Genomic DNA, 14,089 nt, shown 5'->3' with positions numbered 1-14,089 from the left:
TGTGTGCCAAAAATGACCTCTTTTAAAAGTCCTTATTTAAACAACTGCCAAGAATACCATTTTCACATTTTGCTTCTGCTGCACAGAATTGCACATTAACGCCTTCAATTCAAATTGGGGAAATGTTCGCCAAACTGTTTTTAAAGAAAGGTCAGAGATCTACCTCTGAATTCAACACATTAGCATATTAAATATTATTTGCTTTTGATTTGGGTCTAAGGTGACATTTGATGAGTCAACAAATCCCTTCCTATCGGCCCTATCATTGACAGCACCTGCTAAACACCCTTATCAATAGACTGAAAGAAAATTAGACCTTATTACTGTTATTACCAGTAAAATAACATTTCAGCTGACATTTAATAGCGTTGTAAATGGCATTATCAGTGAAGATGTCATTTCACTGCTGTGCTCATGGTCGAACAGGTAGAATATTGATTACTGTAGATAAATGATTTTTGGTAATTGCCCCTTTGAGGCCTGTTGGCATTGTGGTTATGACCTCCCCCAGAATGACAAGGAGAAAAGAAACATTATTTTGTGACAATGAGCAACATCCTGTCTTATACGCTCTATCCCCTGACCTCCTCTATAGGCACCTGAAAGAGAGAGAGAGAGGGGGGGGGGGGGGGGGGGGGGGGGGAGGGAATGGATAATAGGTAAAAAAAAAATACAAATAAAAAAAAATCAATGGAGGGAGGCCCGGGAAATGCTTTAACCCTAATGCTGTTTCACTCAAGTTTTGTTGTTTTCGCTTTTTTTTCTTTATTGTTTTAATGAAGAAGAGTATTTCTTCTTTTCCTCCTATAAAGTGCATGGATAACAGATTCAAACCTACAGACAGGGAAATGCCCTCCTAAAGAAACCCTGGCTTGACCACTAAACTGTTTGGGTAAACGACAAAATATGTAATCTAAATTTACACTAAATTCTACACTAAACAAAGGCTTCAGAAGACTGAGGATACAGACGTTTATCTTGTGCAGAAAGCTTTACATGTATGTATCCATTCTGTGGTCATAATTGTTCAACATACAAATTTTAATAATTTGGCCCCCTCACCACATACTGTATGATATAAACTTAGATAAAGAGCATCATCTTTTACACTTTCAGTAGTATGTGTTTGAGGGTGTGTGTGTGTGTGTGTGTGTGTTTGTGTTTGTGTGTGAGAGAGAGAGAGAGAGAGAGAGAGAGAGAGAGAACCTGCCACAAGAAAAATATTTTATCCAGCTCGATTTGATGGCTTTTTATCTGAGACGGAACCTTCGCAACTTTGCTCAACAGACGTTAAGTGAGGACTTCTATTTTGATGCAATTTCTGACCCGGAACTTATCCTCTCGGTTAGCGACTTTTTTACAAGACAACTAGTAGTCCCAGATAGTTAACTCTTGATAAAAACCGACTTCACTCCTATTTAGAGTAGTCAAGGCCATGCAGTGGTAAAGAGAGGAAGTACTTAATCAAGTGGACGTTTTCAGAGGAACAATTTATATACATACGTATTAGTATCTTACTCCGTTGTTTGATTTGTAATAGAATTTAGCAAAGCCGTCGTCATTCTGTCACTTCGTTCAAACCCGCCTTTGTGTGGCGAAATTCCGGTTGTGATTCAGGTAGTTAGTTGACTATCTGTTCTTTTTCCACAATCTGTGATTTGTACCTACTTCCACAACACAGCTCAACGTAAATACATCGTGTTGGAGATAGCATCGCAATTTTTGCGATATATTTAGGACAAACCAGCGAGCCCCGTCTTTCTCGACATGGGAGGGGGTGATCTCGTAAGTATCTAACTAATTGGTTACATGTTCAGGTACTTATAAACTCTAAATTTATCATGTTTTTAAGACTAAGAAACTGCTAGTTTCTTGCTGTTTCGCTAGCAAGAGCCAGCTAGCTATACCACTCGATATGCGGTAGAACGCTAAAGTAGCTCTGTAACATCAGTTGATTTGTGGACGACGTCATGTCTGATAAATCATGTTATTTGAAGTTAAACATTTGCTGCATCAGTTATCCGACCAACTGTCTCACAGTAATCTGATACGTCTATCCTGCTAATATTTTAGCCCTAGATTATGCTGGGATACTGGATGCAGGCCGTGTTTTTTGGGGGGAGGGGGTTACTTCGTGATGTACACAAACTGTAACATCGAGGCCATGGCTTTATCGGAAATTTGTTTTGGCATTTGAATCTGACAGAACTTGAAGAAGAGTTGGCACCCGCAAACTCTGAAGAATATCGAGCGCGTGTGGAAAGCGGAGCAGAAGTATGAAGCGGAGCGAAAGAAGATCGAGGAGCTACAGAAGGAGTTGAAAGAAGAGAGGGCTCGAGAAGAAATAACAAGATTCGCGCAAGAGACGGGCGCTATCAAGTGCGTAGCTTCTTCTTGCTTGTTTGGTCGTTTGTTGAGTGTGTCATGTTCGTTGTCTTGCACTCTTTAAACCGTGGTAGTTTAATAACCTCACAACTTGTAGTGTGCTCAAGATTATCGGTGATATAATTCAAATGTTGTGCTCCCTTGGTTATTTCCTAAACATGCCACTGTGATGTTTTAGGAAGAAAGATGACCGTCTCGACTGGATGTACCAGGGCCCAGCAGGGCAGATCTCGCGGGAGGAGTACCTGCTCGGACGCCCCATCGACAAGCAGATCACCCAGCAGTACGAGGAGCCAGAGAGTGGCCCGTCAGCCGAAACAGGACTCCTGCCTGGGTCAATTTTCAGCACCTCCACTACTGTCAACAACCTTGACCTGGCTGCCAAGATCAGAGAAGATCCTTTATTTGATATCAGGTATAAAGATTCCTCAAGTTCTGACTTTGTTGTATTTGTATTATTTCTACCTGCTAGAAAATTTTTGTTCAGTTATGTGGTTCTAATACGTCAGTATTTTATTTATTTATTTTTTTCAGAAAGCGAGAGGAGGAGAAAAAGAGAAGTGTTCTCACAAATCCTGTGAAGATGAAGGAGATTAAAGAGATGGTGAGTGTGAAATAAGAGCTAAAACATCTTTTTTGTTTAAACTTTGGGCATGTAATTGAACAAGAGAAGCAAGAAAATGCTTGAACTTAGTGTTAACTAATATTCAACTCTATAGCTCCGTCAAAATCTGGAGGAGAAGAAGAAGAAGAAAAAAAGGAAGAAGGACAAGAAAGAAAAGAGAGAAGACAAAGAGAGGAAAAAAGAAAAGAAACACAAGAGGAGAAGTTCCAGTTCTGATGATGAAGATAGGAAACCAAGGTATTTTGGGTATTCGTTTTTTCTCCTCATGCATTTGATTACATACCACACATTTTCCTCTCAGTAATGCCTTCTACTGAGTTACATGACCCAACTCTTGAGAAACCTTTAGATTTATATCAGTATTATTACATTTACAATCAGTTGACACCATTTGGATTTTTATTTCTTATTCTTCAAGGTCCCACTCAAAGGAGGAAAATCCAAGGGTTACAAACTCCCACTCACACCATAAACCTGGCTATGGATTACAGGTCAGTCCACCCATAATAATTTATGTTTTTGTTTCTTACTATGGGTATCTCGCCTACATGTGCCATGTGCTTAGATGCTGACTGGTCTGTACAACTACAGCATTGCTGAAACAAATGTGTACATAATTTTACATACCACTGTAAAGTGTTAATATTGCATTAAGAATTTAGTAGTTTTTGTTTGAGTTTTTTGTGTACATTCTCTTTAAATTGTTGCTCACCATGGAGAATAATGTATTATATTTTTTATTTTGTAACTTTTTTTTCAGTTACCAGCTAACCGGTCGGCTTCAGACCATGTAGATAAGCATGCGAGAGATCGGAGTCGTTCTCCACTGTCACGCAGAATGGAAAGAGGGGGCCACTCTTTCCACGAATCTGACAGGAGACCCAAGACCAAAGCCCCCAGCCCCCCGAGATATCGAGACCGCTCTCACCGGCATCAGAATAACAACCACACCAAGTATGCCTCACGCTTACAGAGCTGATCCTTGCTGTAGAGACCTGATCCTTGCCGTAGAGAGCTGATCCCTGCCGTAGAGAGCTGATCCTTGCCGTAGAGAGCTGATCCTTGCCGTAGAGAGCTGATCCTTGCCGTAGAGAGCTGATCCTTGCCGTAGAGAGCTGATCCTTGCCGTAGAGAGCTGATCCTTGACTTAGAGAGCTGATCCTTGACTTAGAGAGCTGATCCTTGCCTTGCAGAGCTGACCCTTGATGTTTCTTGGTGTTCGCTATGACTAATCAGTTATGTTTTGAATAACTGCTAAAAACATAGTTGTAGTAATTGTAACAGTGTTACAGGCTGTTATAACTGTGAAATATAGGGGAAACCATCTTCTCACGTGTCTCACCCCCACCTCACATGTTTCTGCCACGGCAGGCGTCTCTCGGCCGAAGAGCTGGAGAAGAAGAGACGGCAGATGATGGAATTCGCCCAGGAAAGGGAGGAGGAGAGGGAGAGCAACGTGCGGAAATACAGACAACAGGACGAGCAAGAGAAGACACGGGACAACGGCAAGAATGACAGTCACGCCAGATTCATACAGTCAGTATCCCTTTCATTCAGTGGTTTAATGCACTAGCATAAACACAAATCATTTCTCTCACAAATGGATGTCTCTAATACAGGTGTGATCTTCTACTTCTACATATGCTCAGTTATACTTGTCCTTCTCCCAGGGCCTTAAATAAGTCTGAAGGCATGTGTGTGCAAGTTCACGTTTTTATTTCCTGACATCCTCATCAGCCGTCGTGTCAGTTCCAGATTTTTAATAAATTACAGCCCGGTGCGACCTTTAGGTGGTGGGGGGTTCTGCTATTAAAACACAGCTATAAAATTTTCCTTATCTATTTTTTTAAGAAAAATGGCACTTTGAGCTGGGGATTTTAGTTTGTCTGTACCATCTGAGAGTGTGTTGTTTCTCCTACGACAGTGATATGAAGCTGGAGAGCGCTGCCACCTCCTCGCTGGAGGACCGGGTCAAGAGGAACATCCACTCCATTCAGAGGACTCCCGCCTCCCTGGAAAAGAACTTCATGAGGAGATGAGGGAGTGTAAGAGGGAGAGATCAACAAAGACAAAAAAATGGATAACGCAGAGGGGGGCGGGGGGGTGGTGAAGTGAAAGGAGCTAAACAAACTCTAAAGTGAAAACCGTTGGACGGCTGTCTTGATCCTGCTGTTTGGGATTTTTCAACATGGACTCGGAGACAGTAAGGCTATAATCCCCGGGAACAAATAGAATTGAATGAAATTAAGAGCAGAGTTGAGTGATTTTTGTGCGTAACCAGATTAACCTCACGGAGGTCTGAGAGATTTTTCACAATGTTCATGTGACCAACCCAGGTACACCAGCATTATGTACATGGATAGAACATATATGTAGGGTTCCTTTTTTTTTTCATGGTTCTCTCCATTTCCGGGCCATAAAGCTTTTTGCCGTTTATGTTTACCATGCTCCCAAAGACGTGTTTTGTATAGTAAAAGCATTTTACTGTCTTTTGTTGGTTGGATTAGTGGATATTTTAATGTGTTTTAGTAAATGCTATTTGAATTAATTGCCTTTCCAGACAATTTTGCAAAATTCAAACTTATTTTAATCCTTTTTTTCCCCTCCTGTCAATATTTAGTACTATTTTTGAGATTTTTTTTTTAGACAGTAAGTGTACAGTTAATGTAAAGTGCTGTATAAAATATGTCCAATGGAATATACGACTATCCAGTGTCATCTCTTTTTTTTTTTTTTTTAATTATTCTTTTGTTTTGATTTGCCTTCCTAGCAAGTTTCATCAGAATTGGGCTACTGAAAATGTTTGAGATATTTTTATCTCCCTCTATCAAAAACTTTAGAGCTGATTTTACGTGTGCTTACTTTCCCTGTTCACAACTAGCTGAGACATAACTCGTGCTGTGGAGGTCCTTCTCATTCAGCTACAGACCTGCCGAGGGAGGACTGTCTGTGTAAACCACGCTAACTGTGGTAGAGCCGTTACACTCCTTCCCTAATTAACTCTACCTATCTGGTCTTCACTGAAGCAGTGCTCTTTTCACAAAGAAACTGTCGTTTAAAGCAGGTGTTTTCAACCTGTGGGGCCCAAGATTAGGAGAGATTTTTTGTGGTGCAAACCGGCAAGTACAATGAAAAAGGAAAGGGGGGGGGCGTAATGTAAGTTCAAACCTAGACACAGTGAGGAGGGGGGGGGGGGGGGGGGGGGGGGGGGGGGGGTGCATGTCAGAAAAGGTTGAAAATCCCTGATTTAAGGAAATAACACAAACTGCTCATAGGAGAGAACATATAGAGACACACGAGTGTTAACATGTTAATGCCGTACCTTGTTTATTGAAACCAGTCAATGCTGAAGAGTAGCATCATACAGATCATTGAAAAAAAAATAATTTCACTATAATTACTAATATTTAGCCATTTACTATGGGGTTATTGCTGGTAGACTGCCCTTTATTTTGGAGAGCTCTGATTGAAGAGAGGATGAATCTTGCAGTAGCTTGGAGAACACGACTGGAAGGTGCCTCTGCCCAGGCTCCTGAGATCAGAGACGTCAGCAGGCCGTCCGTGACTTCCAGAAGTAGTTTTTACACCCCGGTTTACGGTCTTTGCCGTCGTCCCTCCTCACCAGCTCCATCCCGACCTGGGCGTTCTCCTCGGCGGGGACGTCGGTATCCACCGCCTCTCGCTTTGAGCCGCTCAGCATCCACTGGATCTCCGGAAGGCTGTACATCTCTGGCATCTGCGTGACAAGACAAGAATCTGCTCACCTGGTAAACGCCACTGAGGAAAATGCACGAGGGACACGGTGTTCTGAAGCATTTTTGATATTTGGGTAAGGGCTTTGGGTCAGGTTGTGTTTTATGTGTTTAAAATGGGAACACGGCAATTCTAGACAGCTTAATGAATAATGGTAAATCACTAGTATACTAAAAAAAATATTTGACATTTTGATACAGGTTACTGCAAAGAAAGACACACAATCTTTTTGGTATGGAAAAACACAATGCCATGTATAGCGTTGCGTGACAACTTTTAGAGCAGCTACAATCTAGGGCATGACTACCTGTCACACGATTTGACATATGTGAGCAACCACTGAGGCAGCCTATCAGGGTGAAAAATACCTTCATACCTATGACGCTCTGCATTCACATGTCTTGTATTTAGCAGGTTTGTTATATTTCTGAGGTCTTACCTGTTCTCCTGCGGCTATCCCATGGGGTGCCTCCAGAGCGGAGTCAAACACCATATGAGACCGGCCAGCCGTCGCCACGGTCGCCGTCAAAACGAGACATGCGAGTGCAAGAGTGACCTGGAGTGCTGAGAAGTGCATCGTGTTGGTTTTGCTGCTGGAGCTGGTCCTTCTCAAGCTTGGCCTGGTCCTTCTGGTGAAGTGAGACTGTCGAGTGATCCAGCCGTCGACTGCGCTGATGTTTTATACCTGCCTAACCGCCCTGATATTGTTTCAAATCACTTGCACTTGAATACATTTTACAGCCCACACCCACCCAAAGAACAGTTGGTGCCAGCTGGTATATGGTAGTGCAGGTGCACACAAGGGCATGAGCGCTGGTTATGTTACATTTCCGTATTCCAAATCCTCCAAGCTTTTTCCTTTGCTTTCCTAATAGCTTTTTCCTCTGTAACCTAAACTCTGTGTACACTCACTTAAGGCCAAGCCCCCATAAATGTCTAATTATCTTTTGTTACATTGAGATGTTGCCACGGTGTCCTCCACGACATAGGGTTGCGACTCATTGAGTTTCCACGCAGGTGAGAGACGGACTTTACTGGGAAATGGCGTGTTACGGAACTCTCTCTTTTCCGAATAGAGTCTGATGGCACCCATACTTGAATGTCCAGATTCTCAGTGAAGTTTATGGCATCTGTAATATCAGTGAGCTCATCAGACCAGCCATCCTGTGTCCCTGTTTCAACTTTTTTCTGTTATTTTTTTTCTTCTTCTTCTTGTTTCTTGTTTTTCCATTGCAAGCTGTTGGCAGCAACAGCTGTTTCTTTTTAATTAAAAAAAAAAAATCAAACTGTTTAATATTTAACATGTCTCAATTGTGCAGTTGTTTTTTCCAGAACTTTTTTTTTTACAAGTGAAAACTGCTTTAGGCAAACACCAGTGGCTTTACAGTCCTTATTTAAACATAATGAGAGAAAGAGAGTTCGAGAAAAAAATGTGTGGTTCATGAGCACAGATATTTAAGCTACTGTTCACTGAAATTAATATGAATAAATGTGAGGTGCAGAAAGAGGTCACACTGTTTTCGTAGATGAAGTATTTTTAATTTTCAGTTTAAAGGTGTGACAGAGAGTTCTTTTCTTTAAGTCATTTCATCCACTACTAGAAAGTATCTGGGCTATGAGGCCTTTTCCGTTTCCGTTGCTTTATGCCATAGAGGCAATCATCCATTTGTGTCGAACAGTTATAGCAATGGTTTCTACTTCCAAAACTGGTACATCGATACACAGTGCTTCCAGCAGTATTAATGATCTGGTTCAGAGCATTCTCTATAACTTCCTCTGAATGTTTCTTTATGTCGTCATTGTAAATTTCATAGAACACAAAAGCTGTCCACGCTGGATCTCTCTCCCCAAGGATATGTAGAAATTCAAGAATGCTCTTTTCATGTCTATCATCTGTACATTTTTCTACACATGGGGAATAATATGTAAAGAACACCACACAAGAGTCCTCTTTTCCCCGTTTTTCCAGAAGATTTTCCAGTAGGCTGCTCTGTCCCTCGCTTTTCTGTAGGAGACGATACTCTGCATGAGTTCGCGTGTCGTAATCAGGCCTGACTGTAACAGACTTGCTGTCCTGGTAGAAACCAATTCTGACCTGTTCACTCACTTTAGAGGGATTGTCAAAAAGTTGATAGTTCTCCAGTTTGTTGCATTCGCTTCGTGGGACATCGATAGCAAGAGCGTACTGACTTTTCAAGCTGACCCTGGTGAAACAACAGACACGATCCAATGCTATTTTAGGTTTTAGGTAATCAGAACAAATCATGGTCAGACAGATCTACATTTCATCCCAGCTGAAAACATGTAATGTTAAGTAAAATTAAACTGTAATGCATACAACAATGGAAAATGCTGTTTCAAAATTGTTTATATCTTTAATTACTCTTGTACAACAAGACATGGATAACTTGTCTTGATTTGAGGAGTAACATCTGTCTCGTCTCTTAAAAGTGAGACAGTTCTAAAACACATACGTTCTCATAATGTACTGTATCATGTTAGCCAGAGCATCATGGTTAATGCCATCCACTGTGTTCCCAGCCCAAAGACACAACAGACAGAGTAGGACCACATGCCTTATGCCAGGACACATCTAAAAGAGAAGGAGATCAACCAAAAGTCAATGATGGCGATGTCGCTAAAACAACAAGCTTAAATTGCCTGGGTGTCTGTCATTAAAGTACAATCCATATCATATAGAAACAAGCTAAATATTAACAAACTATCTCAAAATATAAACACTGGATTACATGCAATCAAATCAACTTAACAGACAGAAATCAGGGGTGACAGCATTTGGTCAGGAGTGTGTACTGAGCGGTGGCAGATGATGCATAAATACCTCAGGTGTTTATGGAGCTGTCGAACAAGATTTAAAAAATGGCTACAGTCAGCTTCCCTAGACTTACCCTCTGATCTGACACAGATAAGTCAGTAAACTAAACACTTTTTAAATGCCTCTAGATAAAGGGTAGCCTACATCTTGAAACAAAGATAGTAGAAAATGTACACACCTCAAATCTTGATCTCTTAAAAAAAATATTCTTCGGAGAGTATGATTCTCTGGAGAGTATGAAGAGAGAGAGACAATATTTCTTTGTCTCAGTTTGAACACTTGAACTTGCAAGTGGTCAGATTAAATTATTTTAGAAAACTTTTCTTCAGAGAATTGGTAAACCATGTAATTACAGTTAGGAAGTCTGAGTTTATTACGGTCTTTCATCACATGACATTTGACACCTGTTGAAGAGGAAGAATAATTCAAACTATGCTTACCTGCTTGCTGTTCCCGTTGACGTTTTATGGAGTAGACACAGACTGGTGGTTTTTGATGTCAAAACGTGCATTCAAGACAGGGTTACGCATGAATTACAGAACTACCACAAGTGAGCAGTGGCAGGACGTTACAGTTACTGTTAAATGTCTCAGCCTTTGGGACATATGCAAACATTTTGAGGTTCAAGCTCAAGTTTATTTATAGCCCAATATCACTGTTTACGGTCTCAAACGGCTTTACCTGCCCACAACAAATGAAACAGGATGGCACCCCCTGACTTAATCCTCATAGCGGGCAAGAAAAAAATCCCCAAAAACCCAGGTGTAGCAGGGAAAAATATGAAGGAAATCTTGAAAAGGACCACAGAGACAGGAGACCCCTTCATGGCCAGACAGGTGTGCAATAGATGCAGACCCAGTGGGCAATTACAAGTAATTCAATAATACAAGTAACTCAGTAATTCAAGGATGAGTGGAATGGCAATGAGGAGGAGGAAGACAGGGAGGGATGAAGAGGACGGAGGGGAGCGGGGCACACCTGGGAGGAAGACAGCCACACTTACACAGGGCCTTCATACTCAAGCATATGAGACACACACACAGAAGATAAGGGGGGGGGGACATTAATGGGGTATCAGGACTTGATAAAGCAAATAAAGAATGTAGTGCATACGTGCATTAATTCAGCGAAGCTAATGGCTGTGGGAGGCGCAGGAGGAGCAGGGCCATGCAGGGCAAGCAGGGCCAGGGATCACAGGGCACGGGGACAAAGTCAACCTAAAGAGGCATATCTATGCAGCGAAACACAGACAACAACCACTCACATAAACAGGGGAGAACAGGTTAGTTAGAGAGAACAACACGGTCACGACAGAAAGTAGAGAGAAACTGTGAGAGACATCTAAACTAGCAGAAACTAAATTTCTAAATTCTAATAGTTTTTTCCTCTAAGCTCCATGTACACACATTTAAGGCCAAGCCCCCATAAATGTCCAATTATCTTTTGTTACACTGAGATGTTTTCACGGTGACCTCCCCAACATAGGGTTGCGACTCATTGAGTTTCCATGCAGGTGAGAGACGGACTTTACTGGGAAGCGGCATCTCTTTTCTGAATAGAGTCTGATGGCACCCATACTTGGATGTCCAGATTCTCAGTGAAGTTTATGGCATCTGTAATATCAGTGAGCTCATCAGACCAGCCATCCTGTGTCCCTGTTTCAACTTTTTTCTGATGTCTGATTTTCCATTGCTAGGCGTCGTCATCAACTACTGTTAATTCTTTCTAGTGCATACTATTGAAATTGTGTCTGTATTTAATGTTTAACATGTTAAAATAGTGCAGTTCTTCTATCCAGCACTCTTTCCTGTCTTTTTTTTCACAAATAAAAACTGCTGTATGCAAATTTTTGCATCTATTATCCTTTCATTAGTCTATCATCCTATTTAAAAATAATAAGTGTGTGTGTGTTTGTGTGCGCGTTTCACTCACGCCCCTTATTAGTTTGCACTAAAATCCACATAACTAATTGTACAGTACAGGAAAAGGTCACACACTTTTTTTCTTTGATGAAGTCATTTTAATTTTGCAGTTTAACTATTTGACAGAGCTGTGTTCCTGGAGGTTTTTCATATGATGACAAAAAGTAAGTGGGACAGGAGTTTTGGTCAGTGGGTGGTTCCTCTCAATGAGGCCCTTGAACAGTTTGGCCTGAAAACGCTCGTCTCTTGCTTGGAGGCTCGCCTTTTACCCAGAGGCATTCATGCATGTCGGTTGAACAGTCATAGCAACGGTCTTCACCATCGAAGTGTGTGCATCGATACACAATCTCGCCAACAATATTAATTATTTTTTGAAGAGCAGTTTCCACTTGTTTAAGCTTACGAGTGTTTTCTTTGAAAACGTCATAGAATACAAAAGCTGTTAATCCATATTTTCTCTTTCCGAGGACTTTGAGAAGTTCAAGAATATTCTCGTCATGGTCATCGTTTGCACATTTTTCTACACATGGGGAATAATATGTTAAAAATATCACACCAGTGTCCTGGTCTTCCCATTGTTCAAGTTCGGAATGCATCTCCTGTAGGAGACGATGCATGTGTCCCCTGACTATAATTGGGCTTGGCTACAGCACCCCACGTTTGGTCACGGTAGACACCGTGTCTTCGGCCATTCTACAGATGTCCCTGGGATTGAAACCGAGCTCATATTTATCTGGTTTGTTGCACTGATCTTTTGCGATATTAATGGCAAAAGCATACTCTCTTTTCACATTGGCCCTGGTAAAAGAACAGACATTTGATTTGACATTTGACACTTGATTTCATGTTTTAATGAGCTCATTAAAACGTGACCATATCAGCTGAAAAATGTGCAATGTTATAGGCCGATTCCCTGATTAAGTAAACTGAAACTGATATTTAATGAGTACAATAACTTGAAATACTATGTTCCAAAATTGTTACATATATTTAACTACTCTCACAGAGCAAAACATGAATGACGAAGATTTGAGGAATATCGTCTGCCGACTCTCTTAAAAGTCTGACAAACTGTCTGAGGTCTAAAACACATACTCTTTCATTATGTGTCAAATCATGTGAGCCAGAGCATCAAGATTAATGCCATCCACTGTGTTCCCAGCCCAAAGACACAACAGACAGAGCAAGACCACATGTCTTATGCCAGGACACATCTAAAAGAGAAAAACATCAACCAAAAGTCAATGACGACAATGTTGGTCAAACAGGAAGCTTAGATCAATAAGCAAGTAACACCACAAACAGATGTCGCAACGTACTGAAGCAGACCCAACAAAGCTCATCAAAAGTTTACCTGGGTGTCTGTCATTAAAGTGCCATACATATCATATAGAAACAGGCAAAATATAAACACTGCATTACATACAATCAAATCAACTAAACAGACAGAAATCAGGGGTGACAGCATTTGGTCAGGAGTGTGTCTTGAGAGGTGGCAGATGTTGGTGTTTATGGAGCTGTTGAACAAGATTTAAAAAATGGCTACAGTCAGCTTCCCTAGACTTACCCTCTGATCTGTCACAGATCAGTCAGTAAACTAAACACTTTTTAAATGCCTCTAGATAAAGGGTAGCCTACGTCTTGAAACAAATTTAGTAGAAAATGCACTCACCTCAAATCTTGATCTCTTAAAAATATTCCTCGGAGAGTATGATTCTCTGGAGAGTATGAAGAGAGAGAGAGACAATAATTCTTTGTCTCAGTTTGAACACTTGAACTTGCAAGTGGTCAGATTAAATTATTTTAGAAAACTTTTCTTCAGAGAATAGGTAAACCATGTAATTACAGTTAGGAAGTCTGAGTTTATTACGGTCTTTCATCACATGACATTTGACACCTGTTGAAGAGGAAGAATAATTCAAACTATGCTTATACCGACTTGCTGTTCCCGTTGACGTTTTATGGAGTAGACACAGATTGACAGTTTTCGATGTCAAAATGTGCATTCAAGACAGGGTTACACATGAATTACAGGACTACCACAACTGAGCAGTGGCAGGACGTGACAGTTACTGTTATATGTCTCAGCCTTTGGGACATATGCAAACATCAGATAGTCTGGACTTAAGTCGTGTAAGACAGATAAAAAGAAAGCTCAGGGTAAAAAAATAACCTGAACTGAATACAGATGGAACCTGGATAGTGAGCGACCTGAGAAACCCGTTCATCTGTCTACTCTACTGTTGCTTTAACTTTGTCTTTAGGATTATTGTCCTATTGACTGAGGTGTTTGGCATCTGCCTGGTACTTTGCATTATCCATGGTTTGTTTGCCTTTCAATTTTCTCAAGTTAGCTCTGAAAGGAGACAACATAAATGTCCCAAAGCTCTTGAAAATCATTCTAGTCTTACAGCTGAATATAGAGGAGCAACTCTGGAGGACCCTGCAATCCAATTCTGACTCAGACTCATTCTGGTGGTCCGCATGTAGAAATCCCTCTCATAAACGTTAAAATCTACTGTATGATTTGCTTGCTGTGAGAGATCTGAGTGTTCAGTGTACCACACA

The 14,089-nt window shown here is 41.0% G+C and overlaps 2 protein-coding genes across 2 annotated transcripts; one reads left to right on the top strand and one right to left on the bottom strand.

Annotated features, from left to right (window-relative positions):
- The first annotated feature begins 1,671 nt into the window (after positions 1 to 1,671).
- cwc25 (CWC25 spliceosome associated protein) lies at positions 1,672 to 5,716 on the top strand. The gene is made up of 9 exons (XM_030774497.1): positions 1,672 to 1,785; positions 2,207 to 2,379; positions 2,564 to 2,800; positions 2,920 to 2,989; positions 3,105 to 3,247; positions 3,429 to 3,501; positions 3,771 to 3,964; positions 4,382 to 4,546; positions 4,935 to 5,716. Exons 1-9 carry the CDS (start codon positions 1,768 to 1,770, stop codon positions 5,047 to 5,049), a joined length of 1,188 nt encoding a protein of 395 aa, XP_030630357.1. The 5' UTR covers positions 1,672 to 1,767; the 3' UTR covers positions 5,050 to 5,716.
- Positions 5,717 to 6,417: 701 nt separating this feature from the next.
- Positions 6,418 to 7,909, bottom strand: sst2 (somatostatin 2). The gene is made up of 2 exons (XM_030774514.1): positions 7,203 to 7,909; positions 6,418 to 6,746 (listed from the first exon to the last, which is right to left on the bottom strand). Exons 1-2 carry the CDS (start codon positions 7,338 to 7,340, stop codon positions 6,558 to 6,560), a joined length of 327 nt encoding a protein of 108 aa, XP_030630374.1. The 5' UTR covers positions 7,341 to 7,909; the 3' UTR covers positions 6,418 to 6,557.
- Positions 7,910 to 14,089: the final 6,180 nt, after the last annotated feature.

Source organism: Chanos chanos, chromosome 5 (assembly GCF_902362185.1).
Source record: "Chanos chanos chromosome 5, fChaCha1.1, whole genome shotgun sequence".
Lineage (NCBI taxonomy): Eukaryota > Metazoa > Chordata > Actinopteri > Gonorynchiformes > Chanidae > Chanos > Chanos chanos.
This window is presented reverse-complemented; position numbering and strand designations above follow the sequence as displayed.

What these genes read in the sequence shown, in the direction of transcription:
- sst2 (XM_030774514.1), bottom strand. Translation starts at nt 7,340, where the DNA reads ATGCACTTCTCAGCACTCCAGGTCACTCTTGCACTCGCATGTCTCGTT. An exon ending in GGATAGCCGCAGGAGAACAG is followed by an intron (nt 6,747 to 7,202) that starts GTAAGACCTCAG and finishes CTTGTCACGCAG; the next exon opens with ATGCCAGAGATGTACAGCCT.
- cwc25 (XM_030774497.1), top strand. An exon ending in CAAGAGACGGGCGCTATCAA is followed by an intron (nt 2,380 to 2,563) that starts GTGCGTAGCTTC and finishes GTGATGTTTTAG; the next exon opens with GAAGAAAGATGACCGTCTCG. An exon ending in AACCTGGCTATGGATTACAG is followed by an intron (nt 3,502 to 3,770) that starts GTCAGTCCACCC and finishes CTTTTTTTTCAG; the next exon opens with TTACCAGCTAACCGGTCGGC.